The sequence below is a fragment of the Haliotis asinina genome, chromosome 9 (assembly GCF_037392515.1).
Source record: "Haliotis asinina isolate JCU_RB_2024 chromosome 9, JCU_Hal_asi_v2, whole genome shotgun sequence".
NCBI lineage: Eukaryota > Metazoa > Mollusca > Gastropoda > Lepetellida > Haliotidae > Haliotis > Haliotis asinina.
This window is the reverse complement of record NC_090288.1, coordinates 17,904,596-17,926,050: the sequence shown is the minus strand read 5'-3', so window position 1 is coordinate 17,926,050 and position 21,455 is coordinate 17,904,596. Positions and strand designations below refer to the sequence as shown.

General features: G+C 38.9%; 1 protein-coding gene across 6 annotated transcripts in view; it reads right to left on the bottom strand.

Moving 5' to 3' along the window:
* Window positions 1-458: 458 nt before the first annotated feature.
* LOC137296580 (FYVE, RhoGEF and PH domain-containing protein 1-like) overlaps window positions 459-21,455 on the bottom strand; it is a 77,374-nt gene continuing 56,377 nt past the window's right edge. For all 6 annotated transcript variants that reach the window (XM_067828387.1, XM_067828391.1, XM_067828390.1 and 3 more), the window contains 15 exons: window positions 17,960-18,108; window positions 16,359-16,515; window positions 15,345-15,432; window positions 15,079-15,129; window positions 14,845-14,903; window positions 14,548-14,697; window positions 13,235-13,318; window positions 12,795-12,877; window positions 10,921-10,951; window positions 10,593-10,685; window positions 10,144-10,272; window positions 9,297-9,461; window positions 5,006-5,134; window positions 4,572-4,726; window positions 459-3,683 (listed from right to left, as the gene is read on the bottom strand). In XM_067828387.1, the coding sequence (XP_067684488.1) occupies window positions 3,374-3,683; window positions 4,572-4,726; window positions 5,006-5,134; window positions 9,297-9,461; window positions 10,144-10,272; window positions 10,593-10,685; window positions 10,921-10,951; window positions 12,795-12,877; window positions 13,235-13,318; window positions 14,548-14,697; window positions 14,845-14,903; window positions 15,079-15,129; window positions 15,345-15,432; window positions 16,359-16,515; window positions 17,960-18,108 (1,833 nt within the window). In that variant the 3' untranslated portion in view covers window positions 459-3,373. The remainder of the gene's footprint in view (window positions 3,684-4,571; window positions 4,727-5,005; window positions 5,135-9,296; window positions 9,462-10,143; window positions 10,273-10,592; window positions 10,686-10,920; window positions 10,952-12,794; window positions 12,878-13,234; window positions 13,319-14,547; window positions 14,698-14,844; window positions 14,904-15,078; window positions 15,130-15,344; window positions 15,433-16,358; window positions 16,516-17,959; window positions 18,109-21,455) is intronic.

The following is a 21,455-nucleotide window of genomic DNA, read 5'->3' as shown; positions in this document are numbered from 1 at the left end:
CATTTAGCAATATTCCTGCAAAATGCACAGCTGGGGACGACAGAAACGGGCTGTACACATTGTACCTAAGTTAGGTATTTAATCAGGGTCTTGTGCGTGTCAACCAATGCTTTATCCACTCGGCATAACAACAGAGGGCTACACTGTCCCTCTACTGAGATGCTTCACTGTAACAAGAGGAATCGGTAGTAGTATCATCACACTGTGAGTGAGTGAGGGAGTATAGTTTTACCCGTCCTTTAGCAATATTCCAGCAATATCACTCCAGGGGACACCAGGAGTGGGCTTCACATATTGTAACCATGTGAGGAATTGATCAAGGACCTTTGGTGTGACGGGCCAACGCTTTAACCTCTAGACTACCCCACCTCCCCTTCATATTGTGAATACTATCGACCTAGCTCTGCACCAGGTTTGGAGCTGTCAGTGTTAATGGTAAATGATACAAGACATTGGTGTTATCTTCCATACTGTATTTAATCAGACCTTCCACTCATACATCCAGTATCAAAACAGAGATCAACAAAAGTATAAAATACAATACAGGTATAGTTGTCATAATATATTACATCTCCTGGGCGTAGCCCTCATCATGATGTCACGTGACAGTACAGACTGAAGCAGACTCATCACAAGGGTTACTCAGAATCAAGTCTGCTTAATGTATACACTTGGTACACAGTTGAAATCATTAGGAATAATGATTCAACAAGTCTCAATATGTACCCTTGTTTGTAGGTTTATGGTTTCATTAACATCAGAGCAAATAGTTTCAAGAAGGTTCATTGCACAGGGACTGCAACAGGTGAAAAAAGACTTCAGATGAAAATCAGCAAGGGGGCATAGGCCCCCAACAGGGTCGAGGATTGATTGATTTGCATTTTACATCCGTGAATTTCTGCAGATTTGTGGAAAACTGCCATCCCTGAATGTCACAGATATATCTTCCCATAAGAGAAAATAGCATACTTGTATGCCTCAAATTAAGGGTAGTGATGCCCTAGTACAGAATAATCTTAGAGTTGAGGTGACTGTAACTCCTATACTATATCAGACTTGCAAAAGTGTTAAGGTTGCCTTTACAAGGGTATTGTAACTCCCTTTCCTTACAGTCGTGTGACAACATGACAACAGATATCCCCTCATCTCTCACTGACAGCACACATGTCAAGAATCCTTTACAATTTCCAGTGTTAAATTCCGATGTACATACATGTCTATTTACAATATTATCTGATCATTTTGTATAAAATAGTTTACAATAAAAATACAAACCCAGTAACAATTATTACAAGAAAGATGTAAGATGATACAGGTCCTTGATAACATCTCAGATAAAACAACACACTGTGTAGGTAAAACACGATGACCATGGTGATGTGACAGTAATTCCCTGGCTACACTGATTGTCTAAAATCATGAGATGTAAGCAAATGGAAGTTATACTCTGTACATCTAAAACTAAGTTTTGCAAAATTGTAAAAGTCAGAAAAATAAATACAAATTTCAAATGATTTCATTCACACATATAACGCAGTGTATTAATTTACTGAGTATGAATTAAGCACCATAGTTAAGTACAATAATTAGTACATTCAAACATACCATAAATTATTGTACAAAGCTTTGTTAAGAAAAAAATATTAATAGTGTATTAAAAAACTTGCGACAAAAAGTTCTTTGACATCTAACATGATACTATTAATATTCCTACCCTTACTGCATGATCATCAAAATGAAATACATGCATACAATAAAGTAGTTCATGATAAAAAACAACATAGCTATTGAAACTAAAACAAAATTTACATTAATATCTTTTAATAAAAAATGTAAAGTCTTGTAATAATGACTGCAAAATATTAAGCATATTGTTGACGCTGATGAACTTAACTTTGTTAGAACTTATGAAAAAGTTGATTAGCATTACAGTACATGGCCAGGCATATTGTCCAACCAAAACTTTCAACTAAGCATTTATTAAGAACAATTCTCACTTAAACAGCTACACAGGAAAAGCATAGCTCCGAAACACAACCTGACTGGATGACTTCCTTTCCTTGCTCCGTGAGACCTGAAGATGACATACGTGATGTACACCCTGTGTACCTGATGCATATGATGTACCTGATGTGCTTAGTGTACCTGGTTTAGGATGATCAACAACAGGTGAAATATGCTGACTTGAGAAATATTCTCAGTATGTTCATACTTATAGCAACCATGGTTACTATAACAACAAATTTACACAATCGAACAAAATATACAACTGACTTTTAAAATGTACAAATATATTAGGGATATCAATCATACCATATCCTTACCAGTCCTTATAGAAACACAATCTAAATTAGGACCTTTCTTGGTCAAAACCTGGTAGACACTTCAGTATTAAAGTCTGTGCCAAAATTAGAAGTAGAAATTCTCAGTAATAAAACATATTTTCTAACATTCGTTACAACTATATTCCACTAACTAAATGTCTTGATGACAGATTTACAATTGCATTGTGATGTAAAACAATAATTTTCAAATGTTAACATCTTCAGATAAAAAACAGTACTATTATTTACAGACATTAAGGCAAATATGTTCATATATTAAAAACCGGTGAGCAAAAGATAACATATTCCACAGTTCCACTTCTGATTTCAGATATTCTGTTCATACCTCATTTTGATTTTATGTCCCTAGCATGCCAGTCTAATGGCCTGAAGTTCCTGATAATTCCAAACAGCATATATACATACCTCATGGCAAAATGAAATATACACAATTTCTGCTGTCACATGAGGAATATATTACTTTGTGTAATGATTATATTAAGAATATAACTACTGGGTATTGAGAAAGGGAGGTAAGCAACCGAAAATTGCCACTTTTGGCATGTGTGAGTTACTCCCTTTTCAACACTTGTCATCCACAGGCAGCTGTTTGCACAGAATACTGGAAGATAGTGGTAACATGGTGGAACACACGACTTCAGGATAATACTGTCATCATAAATCTCTCTGATGGAAATAAATTATGGCAAAAATACACAGTGTAGCACTTATATCTTCTGGTGACATCTTCACCATGATTAGTATATTGTTTACAATATATAATTGCACCAATTATTATCTGACTTTGGTATGGTTTTAGAGGAAGATCTTTTTATAAAAATCGTAATTTCCTCTGTCAGCTCCTTTCAAACTACTCCATTTTCACACATATCCATTCTTCCCATCACACTTTAAATATGTAGGAGCAGTCTCCATTTATCAACTGCATTCAGAGTTACATCCCTTTGTTGTAGAAAGGATTCCCAATCCACATGTTTGTAGACTCATTAGTGGGTTGTTTCCCTTTGATGTGGGTGCTGTCTGCGATATCATGATTTTGTAGAGTCCTTAATGTATTCAGAGTTATCAGTATTACTTGTGCTACAGTTTTCATTGCTGTTGGCAATACCACTGTCATTGTCTTTGCCACTGATTCCATTTTCATCACTGGTTTTACTACAGTCACTACGGTTGCTGTGTGTACTACTGATATCACTAGCAGCAGCGTTCTCTGACATGTCACCACTTCCACTGTTGCTGCTGATGTTGCTGACGTTACTGACGCTGGATTGAGAAGAGAGACGTTGGGAGTCATCGGGGAGTTCCAGCTTCACCATCTTCTCAAGGACATTGATCCACCTGTGAAGGAAAGGATGACATTGTGGAGATAGAGAGGGAGTTTTAGTTTTATGCTGCGTTTTAGCAATATTCCAGCAATATTATGGTGTGGGGCACCAGAAATAAGCTTCACACATTGTACTCATGTGGGGAGTTGGTCTTCAGCATGACAAACAAGTTCTTTAACCAGAAGGCTACCCTGCCATGCCTTGGAAAATCAAACATTTCATGGAATATAAATTTCATTGAATATCTGCTTTCCTAACAAAGAGCATACAGTGGACTATGGCAATATTGGCCTCCGACCTACACTCTGTCTACCTCATCACTAAGTCCCAGCAGAAATACACTTGATTATCATTTACAAACATCTGTCAACACTGGCTTCTGTCTACTCAGGATATCAGCATTGCTTTTCAGTCCCAATGAACATATTGTTATAAAACAGCACATGAAAGACAGCGCAGCCCTTTGATGTAATTAGATCATAATATGTAACAACACAATTTGCAGTTACTTCCGAGATTATTCAGAAATGGGAAGTGTCAATCAGTAGCTTGTTAATTAGTCAGTGGTACATGTAACTTACATAGAGTGATAAAGAGTTTACATGTTGTTGATTCAAGGGCATTTAATGCTAAGGCGACAGTCTGACAGCGAACTTCCTGTGTGCGCCAGCGTAATAAGCAAACTATATCGTCACTCTGTCAAAACTGGCATTTTACTTGGCCCCTTGTGATGCCAGTATTGACAGAGTACTCTGTATATAAGTTAGATCTGAACCGTATAATGAATGCTAACAACTCTCATTGAGGCAATCATATAGACTGCATGCCATGGAGACTGCTGGGAACCTGAACTGTCTTATATTGCCACCTGATACAGGGCAAGCTGAACCATCTGACTTACTTCCTTAAGTGTTTTTCATGGTCCGTTTGGAAAAAGTAGATTTTCTTGTGCTTATGATGAACTTTGAATGTGTTTGGCCTGTCCACGTTGTCCCCTGCTGACACTGGTTCTGCGATATATCCTGGGAGTGGCATGGACGTCAGTGCCGAAACGTCCTGCAAACAAGAAATGGTTAAACTGTTATTGAAAGGATACAGTTGTTCTTTTCATGACTGAGAAAGGCAGTAGATGATGGTTTCATGAATGATTCTCAATCCAACTGTCATAACTTCGAAAAGAGGGCAATAACACAAAGTGGAGTACATATGTACATCCATTTTACCGCTTCAGTTTGAGGTCCGTCATGTCCAAACTTCTGCATTCCAAAAGCCTCTCCCTACATTAACACAAACTGACTTCATTACTTGAAACAAATGACTGCAACAGTTGCATACCTGGTGTGCCCTGAATGAATACATGACAAAGTCGTCATGGACGGCAAACCACCTCTTCACCCATGACTTTCCCTTGTCTGAACTCATATACAGGTAGCCAGATAAAACTGCTGGGTCGCTGGCCTTCACCTGCAAAACAACACAGAAAGGTAAACGTCAGATAGAATGTACTGACCAAGATAACTCCACTGTCAACCACAGGCCATATCTGACCAGTGCATGTTATATTGATTTCCTGAAGCCAATGTGAATAAATAATCCCAGTAGCTTATACCATCCCGAGGCCACTCATTACTAGGCAGGGGAGATATGGTGACAGAGAGGCTATCTGTGTAGGTTTAGTTAGTGTACAGTAAGTTACATTGGGCCATAAACGAATTAACAAAATACAACAAACTATTTGTAAAGTTTGTGGCCTCAGTAAATATCATATCCTTGTTTCATGTACAAATTCCCAAAGTGTCCATGACAACAGATACAATAGAGAGATAAGAGAAACTATTTCCCTGACGACCTAGGGATGGTAATGAGTCTCACTATGAAACCATTAGTGATCACTTCCTGTTGTTGAGGATCTGTTTCCTGTCTGACATGTATAAAAGTCAGTCAGCACACTCAGATGGGACCAGGGTGTAACTGCGGGACCTAGATCACTGTGTCACAGGGCTGGGAAGGATGTGCTCATACTTCTATATAACATTGTTTGATTCTATTGTTACTGTCATTGTTTGATGCTATTGATTTGTTGTGTTGTGAGATCATTCCCTTGTGATTGGGAATGTGTGGATTTACAGCGTAGATTGTAGTTCCTCGAGAGTTACTTTTGTAATGGTAGAAGGAAGGTAAGTGGTGTGAAACAGATGCATGAGGGACAGACATTTATATACATGTATCATGTTGGATGATGGAGAGGGCAAGAGTGCGAACACTGGAAGGAAAGGCTTGCATCAGTTAATGAGGTAGAGATTAGGACAGGGTTGAGAAGGTTTACATATTGGAATAGGGGACCAGGAGATTTAGGTATGGGGTGAGAGGGTTCAGTGGAACCAGAAGCATAGTGAGGGTAGATGTAAAGACAGAGTGAGTGAGTGAGTGAGTGAGTTAGTGAGTGAGTGCACTCAGCAATATTCCAGGTATATGGAGGTGGTCTCTCTTATGACAAGCATGGTTGCCTTTTGCGGAAAGCATGGGTTGCAGAAGATCCTGGATCTTCACGGGCCTAGTGAGAGTGATGTGGCCTGTTGGTGTTGGCGTGGGCTGTGTAGAGTGGGAGGGAACATGGTTGGAGGGTTGGGTGAAACTCAGCAATATTCCAGGTATATGGAGGTGGTCTCTCTTATGACAAGCATGGTTGCCTTTTGCGGAAAGCATGGGTTGCAGAAGATCCTGGATCTTCACGGGCCTAGTGAGAGTGATGTGGCCTGTTGGTGTTGGCGTGGGCTATGTAGAGTGGGAGGGAACATGGTTGGGTGAAACGGCTAAGTATTGTGTGAGTGGCAGAACTAGGGCTATGGAGAGTGGGAAGAAACATGGTTAGGGGTGGGGCTAAGCATGGTATGAATGATGGAGAATGTAGGATTGAGGTGTTGTATGAACAGAAAGTGGTCCAAGTAGATCAACATTTAGACTGGCCAATTTGAGAGAAACAGCTCATAGCCAATGCATCGGATCTTGACAAGAATGCTACACAACACTTATATTCCAACTGAATATATTTATGAGGTTTCTCCATGTTGACCACAAGTCCTACCCATACATCAATACACAATTACATCTCTCTACATGATAACACTTACACTAAAGCATGCTTTCTGTTTACATCCTTGTCCCCCACACAACAGCAATACCTATAGTTCACTATCTCCATGTCTAAAGTATTGCATGTAAACACTAAACTTAGGAACTTCTCTTCACAACAGATATTTTAAAAGGTTTAAAAAGGCCAAACATAGTTTGACATATGCCCCAGTTGTAAAACATCTGTGACACAATGATAGTTGTTCCTGGAGCTTTGCTTGATCACATCATATGCACAGTACGACTTCATCCTTGTTTCCATGGCAACATTATATGAGTGAGGAAGTGTCCATGAGACAGCTGAAATGTTAAACATTAAGCCCCACTTAATCCACTCTACATGTGATGACAATCCACATCCAGTGCAGCTGTCAAATCACAAAGAGTACATGGACAGACTCGATCATCACACTTCCAAATCATAGCTTTGCTAAACAGCACACCAGGTCAGATGACAACCAAAAATGTTTTCACTTCTGAGGGCTGTATAATTTCACTTTGTAAAAGTTAATGTAATATTGAAAGGAGGAATATTAATGTCACAAATGATTAATCTCAAATTTTAGATGTCTCTTTCCTGAAGCTATGGCTGTCTCACTGTCCCTAAACCATGTTATTTTCCATTCTGTCCAGCCCTTGTTGCAATGTAAAGCGCTAAAAGAAGCAAGTCTAGAATTCCGATTCGACATTCTCACTTTCAATCAGTACAATACAAGAATATACTACCCTCTAAACAGGGAGCATGTGATGAGCAACATATTTTTGTTGTTGCCTATGACACTGTAGTTCACTAATGTAGGCTATAGTTTGTTTCATGCATGAAACAACACAAAGCAGAGGAAAAAGCACAGAAACAGTTTTATTGTAGAATCATGAAATGAAGAATAAAACAAAGGTTAGGAAAAAGAAGACAAAAAAGGAAAAGAACCATACACTTGATCTTTACTGTGAAGACACTGATGCACACAAATAGGCAACTGCAGTACAATGTCTCAGTGTACTGACATTCCTCTAATAACAGTCCCCAGTCTTACCTGTCAGAACCAAACAATTTGTAGTTCTCAAAGGTTTAAATTTAATGAAGAGCTTCATTTTGATAAGATTTACTGACATTTGCATTGATCAGTCTATTTTTATCCCAAGTAGCATTGTCACCTTACTGAATTCAGAAAAAGTGTCAATACAAATGTATATTTCCTATGAATGTTACGACGCGTCTATCAGTAGTAGATTCCATCTGGACAAGAAGCTCTGTGGTTGCTGAAGAATTTGACACACATTCTACATTAACTAAGACATTTGAGCCATTATAACAACAATCCCTGCATGCATTCCAGTATGTGGCAATGTGTGACAATACATGACACATGACAATGTGTGGCAATGTGTGACAATGAGTGACAATACATGACACATGACAGTGTGTGGCAGTGTGTGACAATACATGATATGTGACAATGTAGCTGGTAGATATGAATGTGTGAGTACCTAAATGCTCAGTGCTTTACAAGTAATGTATCACTTGTTACATGAAAGTCCATGGAAATGACTCCTTAGGTTTGTTTCATACACATGCAAACACATTCACAAATTTATACAGCTACAAACATATATTTATAATTTGTTAATATGGAAACTATATTGCATTTTATTGTCTAAGTATGGCCACATGAAGACATGTAATGTTCAGGATGCTTGTACTTATTTGCCTAACAAAGTTGTAGAATCATGAAGATTTAAAACATTTCGGTTTTGCTAAAATCCTGCCCACCAGGCTGTCATGTTGATACCATTCAACTCTCTTCTTCCCCTCTAACCCTTGAATCTCCCCAAACAAGTCACCCTCCGATGTACTGTGAGAACTGGGTATGTTAGTGACGACATAAGAGAGGTAGGGTTGTTTACTGCTAAAGTGGAGATAAACAGTGTGTCACAGGGAATGCCATACAGGGAGATACCCAATAGAAGCAGTGTAATTTTCACAGTTATTGTCAATGTTACAAGTATCACTCTCACAGACATCATCAATACAAAGATCAAACTTGTACACTTCAGTCATTAATGCAACGAAAACGTATCACTGGTAAGGGAGCGTGCTTGTATTGGAGACCTGATAAGATGATCCAGAAAGATAGATTAAAAGGTTCTTGTGAGCAGATCTTCCAACTTACAAGTAAGAGGTGACCCCCTTTCTCAGCCCCCTCATTTCAGGTATGAAAAACTTGTATGTAGCAATATATGGCACATCACAAAATAAACAAATTTGAACTTTCTTTGAACAGTACAATCCACAAATAACATCAGCAACTGAACCTATAATACTCAGTCCTTTGCCTTTTCATCTTCATACATCTCTGGGGCCATATTTTATGTACAACCTGAAACTTACATGCCTTGTTATACTGTCAATTAGTGGACATTTCTTGTCTACAACACCTAACAACATGATGGCTGATACAACATATCATGTGACATTATCTTGAAGAATGCTAACCTGTAGAACCCCCCTCCTCCGTGGCGACCCCCCTTCACTGTCGGGTGATGATGCGGTGCCAGACTTTGGATGAACAATCACATCATAGCATTTGTTGCACACTCTCTCAATTTTGTTTTGCATGTACGCAAGGGGTGCCTTTCTACAGCACTTGCCACATACAACCTAGAAAAACATGAAAACATTCTGATTAGTATGACATTAAAGTAAAATCAAGTGAATAAGTGACAGTGTGAGCATATATGTGTTTAATATCACAGAAATATCCCAGCAGTGGCTCTCACACTGTCCACTATAGTTTGTCTGGCTCAAAAGCGGACCGATGAATTGCAATCTAACCCGAAAACTAATAAACATAATATACTCAATGAAACGCTGATCATAATCAAAACATCATACCAACTCAGTGAGTGTTTTGCAGAATTTTTGTCCTAAATATAAAGAAAATGTTTTCCAGTACGCTTTTGACTGTAGACGTGTTGCTACACATTCAACCATGACTTTGAGGTGTATGTCCACACAGCAACCAAACACCTATGAGGTTTATAAGCCTGTATGATAGTATAGGAGTTGCAATCATCTTAGTGCAAAGATCACTTGATGGAACATGAGTCAATAACTTCTGTTTCATCAACTCAGATTTTATGCCACTGGACCATTCATTCATAAGATTCAATGAGTGATGTATACCAATATGAATACAGAAATCAATTTCCTTGTATACATTATCATATGATGAAAATATACAATTATGTGCACAGATATTTATCAGTGATCCTATTTCTCACGACTGCAGACTAAAGGGTCCAGTTAGACATGTCAGTGATTATAAACACTACAAACTAACCCATCCACAGGCCCGGCAATGATGTCTCCGTCGGAAGGCTGAAAATCCCGCCTGGCATCTCATACACATAGTTGCAGCATCGTCTGGGATCCAGCGTGGCGCTCGTCGACCCAGTATACTGTCTGGAAGCTGGACACAGATTAAACATGTGGGAGTAAACACATACAGACTCACACGTCAGTGTCAGATTGCTCGCTTTATCTGCTTTTACTAATTTATATACAATATAAATAGTGATTAGTTTGTGGCCATCAAACCATGTTGCTATGTACAGCCAACTGCCACACTATCCAGAGAACTAAACTACCTGCCAGTACAGGATGTATACGTAATACAGATAATGTAACTAAGCTGTCAGTTCCTTATCAGACTTAATTTAGTTCTGTCTTAAATCTGTGTTTGCTACTGATTACTTATGTTCTAACTTCAATCTCTAAAATTAATGTTACCATGGTTTCCTGAAATGATTCCAGAGTGTCATCAGGTTTGCTAACTCTCAACTTCTTCTTGAGACGAAAATCATCAACAACTTTCTCAATTGTCTGTAAAAACATTTTTACAACATTCAATGTTTTAAGCTGTCCAAAGTAAAGTGGGACAAATTTGGAAAATATATAAAAGAGGTCTTTTTACATTGCAGGACGTTGATATGTTGATATGGATTGTTTTCCTCTAATGACACAGGTATTGTTGTTATGAAAACAAAAGTATATTTACTATGCTTTAGGTAGAGGTATTGATGAAAAGACTGAGAGGTGACAGTAAACGGAAACTTACATCATACCAGCTGGGCCCATCTCCAACACTTCTGTAACAATATATACATACCAATGTGTAAGATATGTCAAATATGTACATGTTATTTTAAAAATAAAACATGTTGCCTACAGACAAGACAAGGTAAAGGATGTTGCCTACAGACAATGTTTGGATACAGGATGTTGCCTACAGACATGTTATCATACACGATGTTGCCTACAGGTGATGTTAGGATACAGGATGTTGCCTACAGGTGATGTTAGAATACAGGATGTCACCTACAGATGATGTTAGGATCATGACATTGTCTAGGATACAGTATCTTGCCTACAGGTGATGTTAGGATACAGGATGTTGCCTATAGGTGATGTTAGAATACAGATGATGTCAGGATGTGGCACATCGTCTAAGATACAGTATGTTGCCTACAGGTCATGTTAGGATACAGTATGTTGCATATAGGTGATGTTAGAATACAGGATGTCACCTACAGATGATGTTAGGATCATGACATCGTCTAAGATACAGTATGTTGCCTACAGGTGATGTTAGGATACAGGATGTTGCCTAAAGGTGATGTTAGAATACAGATGATGTTAGGATGTGGCACATCGTCTAAGATACAGTATGTTGCCTACAGGTCATGTTAGGATACAGGATGTTGCCTAAAGGTGATGTTAGAATACAGATGATGTTAGGATGTGGCACATCGTCTAAGATACAGTATGTTGCCTACAGGTCATGTTAGGATACAGGATGTTGCCTAAAGGTGATGTTAGAATACAGATGATGTCAGGATGTGGCACATCGTCTAAGATACAGTATGTTGCCTACAGGTCATGTTAGGATACAGTATGTTGCCTATAGGTGATGTTAGAATACAGGATGTCACCTACAGATGATGTTAGGATCATGACATCGTCTAAGATACAGTATGTTGCCTACAGGTGATGTTAGGATACAGGATGTTGCCTAAAGGTGATGTTAGAATACAGATGATGTTAGGATGTGGCACATCGTCTAAGATACGGTATGTTGCCTACAGGTCATGTTAGGATACAGGATGTTGCCTATAGGTGATGTTAGAATACAGATGATGTTAGGATATGGCACATCGTCTAAGATACAGTATGTTGCCTACAGGTCATGTTAGGATACAGTATGTTGCATATAGGTGATGTTAGAATACAGGATGTCACCTACAGATGATGTTAGGATCATGACATCGTCTAAGATACAGTATGTTGCCTACAGGTGATGTTAGGATACAGGATGTTGCCTAAAGGTGATGTTAGAATACAGATGATGTCAGGATGTGGCACATCGTCTAAGATACAGTATGTTGCCTACAGGTCATGTTAGGATACAGTATGTTGCCTATAGGTGATGTTAGAATACAGGATGTCACCTACAGATGATGTTAGGATCATGACATCGTCTAAGATACAGTATGTTGCCTACAGGTGATGTTAGGATACAGGATGTTGCCTATAAGTGATGTTAGAATACAGATGATGTTAGGATGTGGCACATCGTCTAAGATACAGTATGTTGCCTACAGGTGATGTTAGGATACAGTATGTTGCCTATAGGTGATGTTAGAATACAGATGATGTCAGGATGTGGCACATCGTCTAAGATACAGTATGTTGCCTACAGGTCATGTTAGGATACAGTATGTTGCATATAGGTGATGTTAGAATACAGGATGTCACCTACAGAAGATGTTAGGATCATGACATCGTCTAAGATACAGTATCTTGCCTACAGGTCATGTTAGGATACAGGATGTTGCCTATAAGTGATGTTAGAATACAGATGATGTTAGGATGTGGCACATCGTCTAAGATACAGTATGTTGCCTACAGAAGACACTGAGTTGTTTTACTCACTCATGGTCCAGCAGCTCTATGGTCTTCTGTCTGCTCATCACACAGAAGGTGTGGGCAATGCTGAGGTTGTCACCGTCCTTCACCTGGTAACACAGTCAGCTGTGAGTGTCACATACAGCCATAGTGTGCGCCGGAACATTATCAGGTGTGGGTCACACCAACAGATGGTAAGAGAACAACTAAACTGGAGGTATTTTTGTGTATGTCTTGTTTATTGTTACCTGTACAATAGGGCACACTTGGATCTTGGGCATGTTCATCAGTTTATTGCTGAGACAATGTGCCTGATATGTAGTTTCACACAAGTATGTTGTAGTTCATTTTACACTAAACATGAGATGGCATAAACTTCATACACCAGAATGAAAAAGACATGAAGAATCATCATTTGGAACTAAGTGCTTCCCAAGACAAGTCTACCCCAGACATCTGTAACTGACCTGCATGCCCTCCACATCGAGCTGGGCACGGACACGGAATGTACCAAGTAAAGGCTCACTGCATATTAACATCATGTCATTGAACTGAAACAGAGGGTCACATGACTTTAAAACAATACTCTTAATACACAGACTTACCAACAAACACAGGACATAGTTTACATGACTGTAAAACAATACTCTCATTTCACAGATTTACCAACAAACAGTGGACAAAGTTTACATGACTATAAATCAACATACTCTCATCACTGAGACTCAGTGACATCAAATCAAATCAAAGCACGACTTCCTCTTGATTTGATACAAGTTAAAACTGTTGTCAAGAAACTGAAATAATGTATCCCAGTTTCCTTTGATAACTTTGTGCTACATATATGGACTCAACTCTTTGAAGATCTCATAACTAATTTATTTGGACATTTGGGTAACATATCATTCACAATGATTCATAAGTAAGCAGTCTAAGTAAACTTATCCTCAGTACTTTCATTACACTCCACTACTGAGTCTAACAAAACCTTATGGGAGGTCACGTCAGGTAACCTTTGAGACTGACCAATTAGAACACAGCTTACCAAATCGCGAAAGTGCACATTTGCACATACCTTTTGAACTTTTTATCTCGAAAAGGTTTGTACCCGAACGATTCCGAATGCTATTTAGCATATGCTTGCTTCCAGGTGATACACACAGCGTACGTACAACCATGACTACGGTGACTAAACAGTCGCTGAAAATAGTGTTTTTGGCAATATTCAAGGATGTTAACTTGCGGAAATATTAGCTAATGGTAACCATGTCAACAGAAACCCTAACGCGTATATACTGCAGGTCAAATAACAGTGATGTATGCAGATTTTTGTTTGTGGAGAAATCTGTGTCAGTGACCTGAATTTTTTTAAAGTCCCTCTGATCCCTAAATAGTACCCGTTCGTCTGATTGGTTAAATCTATTTAACCATCTCGCGTTTGATTGGATGGCCATTTGTCGCTCAAAGGTTACCTGACGTGACCTTCTAGTAGGTTTTGTTAGACTCAGCTGTGGAGTGTAACGAAATACACTGAGACTAAGTTTACTTAGACTGGGACCGTTCATAATTTATGGCTGGGGGTGGTGATGATTTTAAGGTGGACTCACCCATTTTGTTCTGGGGAGGTAGGGGTGGTCATCAATTTTGTACACGTTCTGCAGGATGGGTCACTGATTTTGTACACGATGAGCAGTGTGTGTGTGTGTGGAGGGGGGAATGTCCACTTACTTTGTACAAGAATTTGTGGGTGGTGGGGTAAAATCATCTGAGTGTAACTTACCAAAAATATATATCTTAATTGTTTCTCTCCACTCCGAGCTGAGATCTTTGTGACAGATCCCTCCCTGATTAACTCTCGAGTTGGACTTATGAAGTCCACGTCGATACCGCGAAGTGACTGATGGATCTCCAGCAACTTGCGGAACTTCTCCTGGAACATACCAAGTTGTAGGGACTTGCAATTGGTACAACACATAGCACTACCTGTAACAACAGTTTACAGCTTTCTGACAATACATGACATGAGACAGGATGAAATGACCGATAACTTTGGTAATTAAAGAATTAATCAACTTACGATTTTCTTCATGGCTTCATTGGAATGTTTGGCAGCAGTAGTGACAAGATTGAGGGCAGCTGGAAAATTTAATGTGACATAGATAACGTCTTCAGCACAGTAAGGCAATGGCAGTCACAATTCCACAAAAACATGGATTAGAACCATCTATTTATCATGATCAATCTTTTCATCTCCAATTTTAATTGCCTTTAATACCAAAACATTATACACCAAGATATGACTACATCTCACCTTGAGCATCATGATGGTCGGGGGATTCTGACGGCAACTTCTTGATGTAGTCTGTAAACGTAGTAGTTGATATGACAGTGTGTGGTCAAACATTGTCATAGGCTGATATCTTCACTGAACAGAATCAACTAACTTAAGTCATTTTTATGTTAAATCATAACAACTGCAAACAGTCAGCCAGAAATGTTTATCTTACTTACATTTATTGAAATAATATTGTAAAAGCTTTCGTGAAACTCATCAGCATCAGCATCAGCAACGCCTACCTTTGAGCAGCATCTCATAGCGCGGAACTCGCTGTATCGGCTCCAGCATGTGGTGTTGCAATGACAGAGACCCACACTCTGGCATCCGCTGAAATCAGCAGTACTCACTATAACATCAACAACACTGTAACTATGACCGGTGTCAAGTCAGGGGAAATAACTCTGTATGGCATCTGATGCTTCTGGAACACTATGTATCTGTCACACACATTCGTAGAAGTAGGATACAGACTTTGATGGTCCTTTCATTAACATTACTGTCAAAGGATGATAGACAAGAATGCTTGATGATAGAAGTGCCTCAGTTTATGAAGGCATGCACAAATGCTCACTGCTTGAACTCAGCATCATGAGCATGCTGCAGATGATCCAAGAACATCACTCATGCGATGCTGAGATTGAATCCATCACCAATACGATACAGTGGTTGTAAGTGCACAGCTTGGGGGACGATGTAAAAATGCTCCTAGCCACTTTGGGTAATATTTCAGAAATATCATGACCGTGCACAAACATGGCAGGACATGACTCTGACAACACACCAATCTCTCCAATCATAATCTTCAATTAAGATGACAGTCCAGTAATAAATCAAAAGTGCATTAGAATGATAAAGTGTTTCATTTAATATCAATTTTGTTATTTTGTTAATAATTCCTACCAAGATGACTTTTTCAGATTAGGTATGCAGTTCCTCTTTCTACGAATTTACCCTGCCCTTTTTGAATCTTAGTGAAATAAGCTCCACTGCCCCAATATCGAGAAAGACACTGATCAACTGAACTCACCCATCCCACCCACATTAATCTCAGTCAACCTCATCTCAACACTGCTGCTGAACTGGATGACTGAATCCCCTAATCACAAGCAGGGAGGGGTTAATCCTAACATTTTCACAGCAGGAAACAAGGGGATCTGAGCATGGATAGTTGAGTAGTTAAATGAAGTTCATCTGAGTTCTGTAGCAGCCTGATCACCAGTAAAGCAGCTGTACAAACACATATCTATCATTACCTGTATTTCCTGAATGAGGTTGGCAAACTTGACTGATTTCTCCTGCCAAGTGTTGATAAGATTCATGGCGTTGTCAAAGTTCTTCACGTAGTCTGTGTACAGCTTCAGGAATGGTGCATTCTTCTTCATCAGGTCCCCAATCTTCGGACTCTGGTCCCTGGAAGACATCAAGATAGATTTGATCATTAGTTAATCTCTACTGCTGACCCACCTCTGTAAGACACCTGTGCAGACAGCTGTTCAGACAGCAGTCAAAGGACTATGTAAGGACTATGTCATCGTGAAACACCTTACACATCTTCAAATAGAATGTTTCGTAGTCATGTCCAGAACAGCATTAACAGTTAAACCTGAAGTATGTGGCCACCCAGTATGAACCAATATCACTACACTGAACAAGATAAAAAGGGAAAACAATTTATCCCAAATAGTTCCTCTATTACTTTCAGCTGCAGGTAAACTTTAATCTGGCAGTCAGTGTTCCCCTCACTGTGCCAGCTCCTTGGCACTCCCTGTCAGACCCAACCATCTCCACAATCCAGAGCGCCCAAACAGACTGCTTGACTGTGTGTTCAGACAGCCAAATTGAGGGGTAGGTGTCCTCATGACATCTTAACAGTGTCTGCATTTGTCACTGAAGTCTCACACACAGGGACAGTGAGCTACTGAAAACATCTTCACTAAAATATCTAATGAAGATAAATGGTAGGAATGGGCCGAGTACTTGCACATTACTACCTAGGCACAAGTCACAACTATTAGTCAAGTTTTATCTCCATCAATTCAGAAGTTAAAACATGCGAGAATTTCTAATGTTTAAAAAATGTGTGGCATTCGATAATGATAATAAGATTATCATTCATTCATTCATTCATTCATTCATTCATTCATTCATTCATTCATTCATTCATTCATTCATTCATTCATTCATTCATTGTCAATTTTAACTTGTAAATATCTTAAAACTAGTGTTTCCAAGATGTTTCATCAAGCCTATATTAAGGTTTCCAGTGGCAGCTGTTTGAATGATACAAAAGAGAATTGTTACATTTCAAACACTGGATGATCATGAAAGTATACCTGATATTTGCTCTTGTGAAATCAGGAAATTGAAAGCAAAGTTAAATGACATTTTGTGAGGAAACAACATTTTGTTATCATCATCCTGTTGTGAATGTACAATGGTTTCCTGTTTGGTTTACCATCACAATATGTTTGTCAGAAGTTCAGAGATATTCACTTGAATTACAAGCTGTACCTTGTGTTATGTATGTCTGGCTAGACATGTATCAGTGTGCCCTCACAGCACAGATCCATGTTCATGATATCAGCCACAGGTTTGTCTGGTCCAGGCCTTTGTCACATAGAGGCTGTTGTAGCTGAGCAAAACGATGTACTTATAGCAAGAAAACAAATCCCTTGATGGGGCTACCAGTATAACAGTTTACGTGTTTGACTGCACTTGACTGGTGTCCATGTGACTGGTATGCACATGTCTGATATGCACATGGTATGCATGTATGTGGTATGCACATGGTTTGCAGGTGTCTGGTATGCACATGGTGTGCAGGTGAGATATGGAGTGAGGGAGCTGCACCTACCACTTGCTCATGCGGTCCTCCAGTTGGGGAAGGAGGAAGTCATGGTGGAACTGGAAGATGCTTTCGATGTTGGAGAACATCTGTGTGATGGCCTCTGGGGGAAGCATGTTCTGCGTCCTGTTCTGCATTGTGATGCGAAAGTGGAACACCTGTGGAAGATGAGAGAGGGGGTAATATTTGGGAAGTTAGACCATGTGACAGATGGTAATACCGAGGTGAGCCTGGTCGTGAGAAGACGCTTTTATCACTAGAGGTTGCTGCAGAGAAGGGCGACATGGGCAGACACTGTATGACTGGGCTGTTTATCAGAGAGCTGGATGTATTTCAACTGACCACAGCTAGCAGTTTTATGTTTAATGTATCTCAAAAGCAGCTTTTATTAAACAACATTCTAATAAAGAGACAATAACATTGATTAACAAACAAATGCCTTGGGTAAAATTCACATATCTCAAGAATCTGAGCTGTTTCTAAAAGGACATTGGGAAATATTACATAAGTAAAGATTTGGAAACACAGAGTAAGACTGATCTAGACACATTCCAGACAACTTTCCATCACCCAAAACTATTTTCCAAAGAACCTTTCTAAACTATTAACTTTTCCGACAAACATGACATGACTGTTTCAATATTTCATAATAAATGAAATATCTGCTGTCAACATTGTTTCAGATATCATAAACACCACCCAATCAGCATTGGAAACAAGGAAAATGTTCGAATGACAGACATATCTCTGACTGTTAGTTAAATGATGTTTTCCCAAACGCTACCATTGATAAACACCAAGAGGAGTCAACGGGGAGGTGCGTGATAGTTCCCTACAACTACCTACAGTTACTGCCTGGTGGAGACAGCTTCCTGTGGCCATGCCAGAAGCTAATCTCTTCCTTCACCACACAATCCCACTCTCAGTTTAAACTGTCTGTCCATAAATAGCCTCCATGCTGGTATTAGTCAAGCTCCTACACTGTATGAAGAAAATAGACTGACATTTTGCCCCAGCAATAAAGCTATGAAAAAAATATATATGTAGGAAACAAAAACTTGTCTTTTAAAGTCTCAAAGACATATACATTAAAATTTGGTCTTGAAATCCTTCATTTACTAAACCAGGATACTGATGAATGTTTTGAACTGAAAACCATTTATGAGGGGAGTTACAGAACAGCAAAGTTAATACACACTATATCAACCAATCAATTTACAAATTAAAACAACCTTATACCAATCACTGCAAGATCCTGAGATACTAACCATCCCATGAAATAATCATCAACATCTTTTTCCAGTTATATGAAATGATGCAAAACATGAATACACTTAATTTAGTAATACCATATCAGGCCCACTTGAATGTCTCGAATGATACATTAAAAGGCCACATTTTGTTTGTTGAATGATACATTAAAGGCCACATTTTGTTTGTTGAATGATACATTAAAGGCCACATTTTGTTTGTTGAATGATACATTAAAGGCCACATTTTGTTTGTTGAATGATACATTAAAAGGCCACATTTTGTTTCTTGAATGATACATTAAACAGCTACATTTTGTTTCTTGAATGATACATTAAACAGCTACATTTTGTTTCTTGAATGATACATTAAAAGGCCACATTTTGTTTCTTGAATGATACATTAAAAGGCCACATTTTGTTTCTTAAATGATACATTAAAAGGCCACATTTTGTTTGTTGAATGATACATTAAACAGCCACATTTTGTTTTTTGAATGATACATTAAACAGCCACATTTTGTTTCTTGAATGATACAACAGTGAGAAAGTGAGTGAGTTTAGTTTCACACTGCACTCAGCAATATTCCAGGTATATGGCAGCAATCTGTAAATAATCAAGTCTGGAACAGACAATCCAGTGATGAAGAGCAGGGGCATCAATCTGCACATTTGGGAACTGATGATATGGGTCAACCAAATCTGACCACCCCATCCCATTAGTCGCCTCTTACGACAAACACTGTCACCTGTTATGGCAAGCATGGGTTGCTGAAGACCTATTCTTCCCTGGGTCTTCATAGGTCTGATACAATAAAAGGTCACATTTAGTTTGTTGGATGAACCAAGTACGATCCATTGTTTGAAAGTAAGGGAGAACAATAACAATACAGTAGTGTTTTGCACATGCTACGTTCATGGTTTCAGCAACAGGAGACATTATGAAGCAGCACCAAGGTGATTCAGCATGCTTTGTTATCCTAGAAAAGCACTGGTTTTCCTGCCCTTGTGAAGCATACATGAAATATCTGCCCCATCTCCTCGTTCCCACCTGTGATGTCAGTGTGGATGTCTCAGACCTTCAACATGTTCCATTGCGACATCTAACACCGACAGGCAGATACGTACAATGTTTCAGCCACCAGTCTGATAAGATTGCTCAACCTGAGCAGCAGTCCGGCATATTTTCATCATTATTTTCATTAGGTCTGCGACCTTGCCAGGCACCTTGTCAGGTGGTTACATATAAACTTGCCAACATTCACGGCTATTAAGAGAACAGCAAAGATTACACTGGTATCTTAACTGGAATGGTGATGTCAAGGACTGCAGGCTGGGATGAAATGAAACTAATAAAACCCAATTAAAACCACACATAAATATCCAACATATCACATTGTCTAAAGGACTAACAGGGTGTTTGATAATTCATAAACCGATTCACACGTCAATGAATAGTTTGACTAAAGTGTTAAATATGTGTCTGCCTCAAGTGTGAATAGAACACAAAACATTTAACATCAATAGATAAACAAAAATATGCATACAACACTGGTTTCCTCAAAGTGTGTCTGGTTCCTGTGTCAATATCAAACTCATTTCAGGTTCATGATTTATGGAAGTGGTGTGGTAGCCTAGTGGTTAAAAGGTTTGCACATCACAACAAAGACATGGATTTGATTCCCCATATGGGTACAATGTGTGAAGCCCACTTTTTATCAAAAGTGGCATAAAACCATAGTCACTCATTCATGACTTAAGGAAAAGTGATACAAAATTTCTAGATTAAATTTTTTTTTCAATAATCATACAAAAATTTCAAGTTTCTAATCATGCCCCATTTCCCAAACTTGAGATAAGAGAAAACTTATAATAGCACCCTGCATATTGGGTATATGGACTGATAGCTTATGGTGTATACAGCTAACACAATACTGAAGGAATCGCCTTTGTCAGCTTTTTGTTTTTCTATAAGCTGACCAAAGATTACTTCACACAGCTGTGTCAGAGCACTTCTCTGTAAAAACAATTCTCAAAATGTAAATATCCATAAGTGCCCAACACAGTTCCCCAGTACAGTTCCCTACCATTAGGAAAATAGTTAAACATCCACCTGAGAGTGAGGTTAATCTGTCTAAGTAGGTGGCCTGGACTCTGGGGTGAGGAGAGGAGGCAATCTAGATTCCATCTGACCTGCTGTCTATATTCATACTTTACACTTCCTGGAATGGAGGCTGATGAAACTCCACTGATCA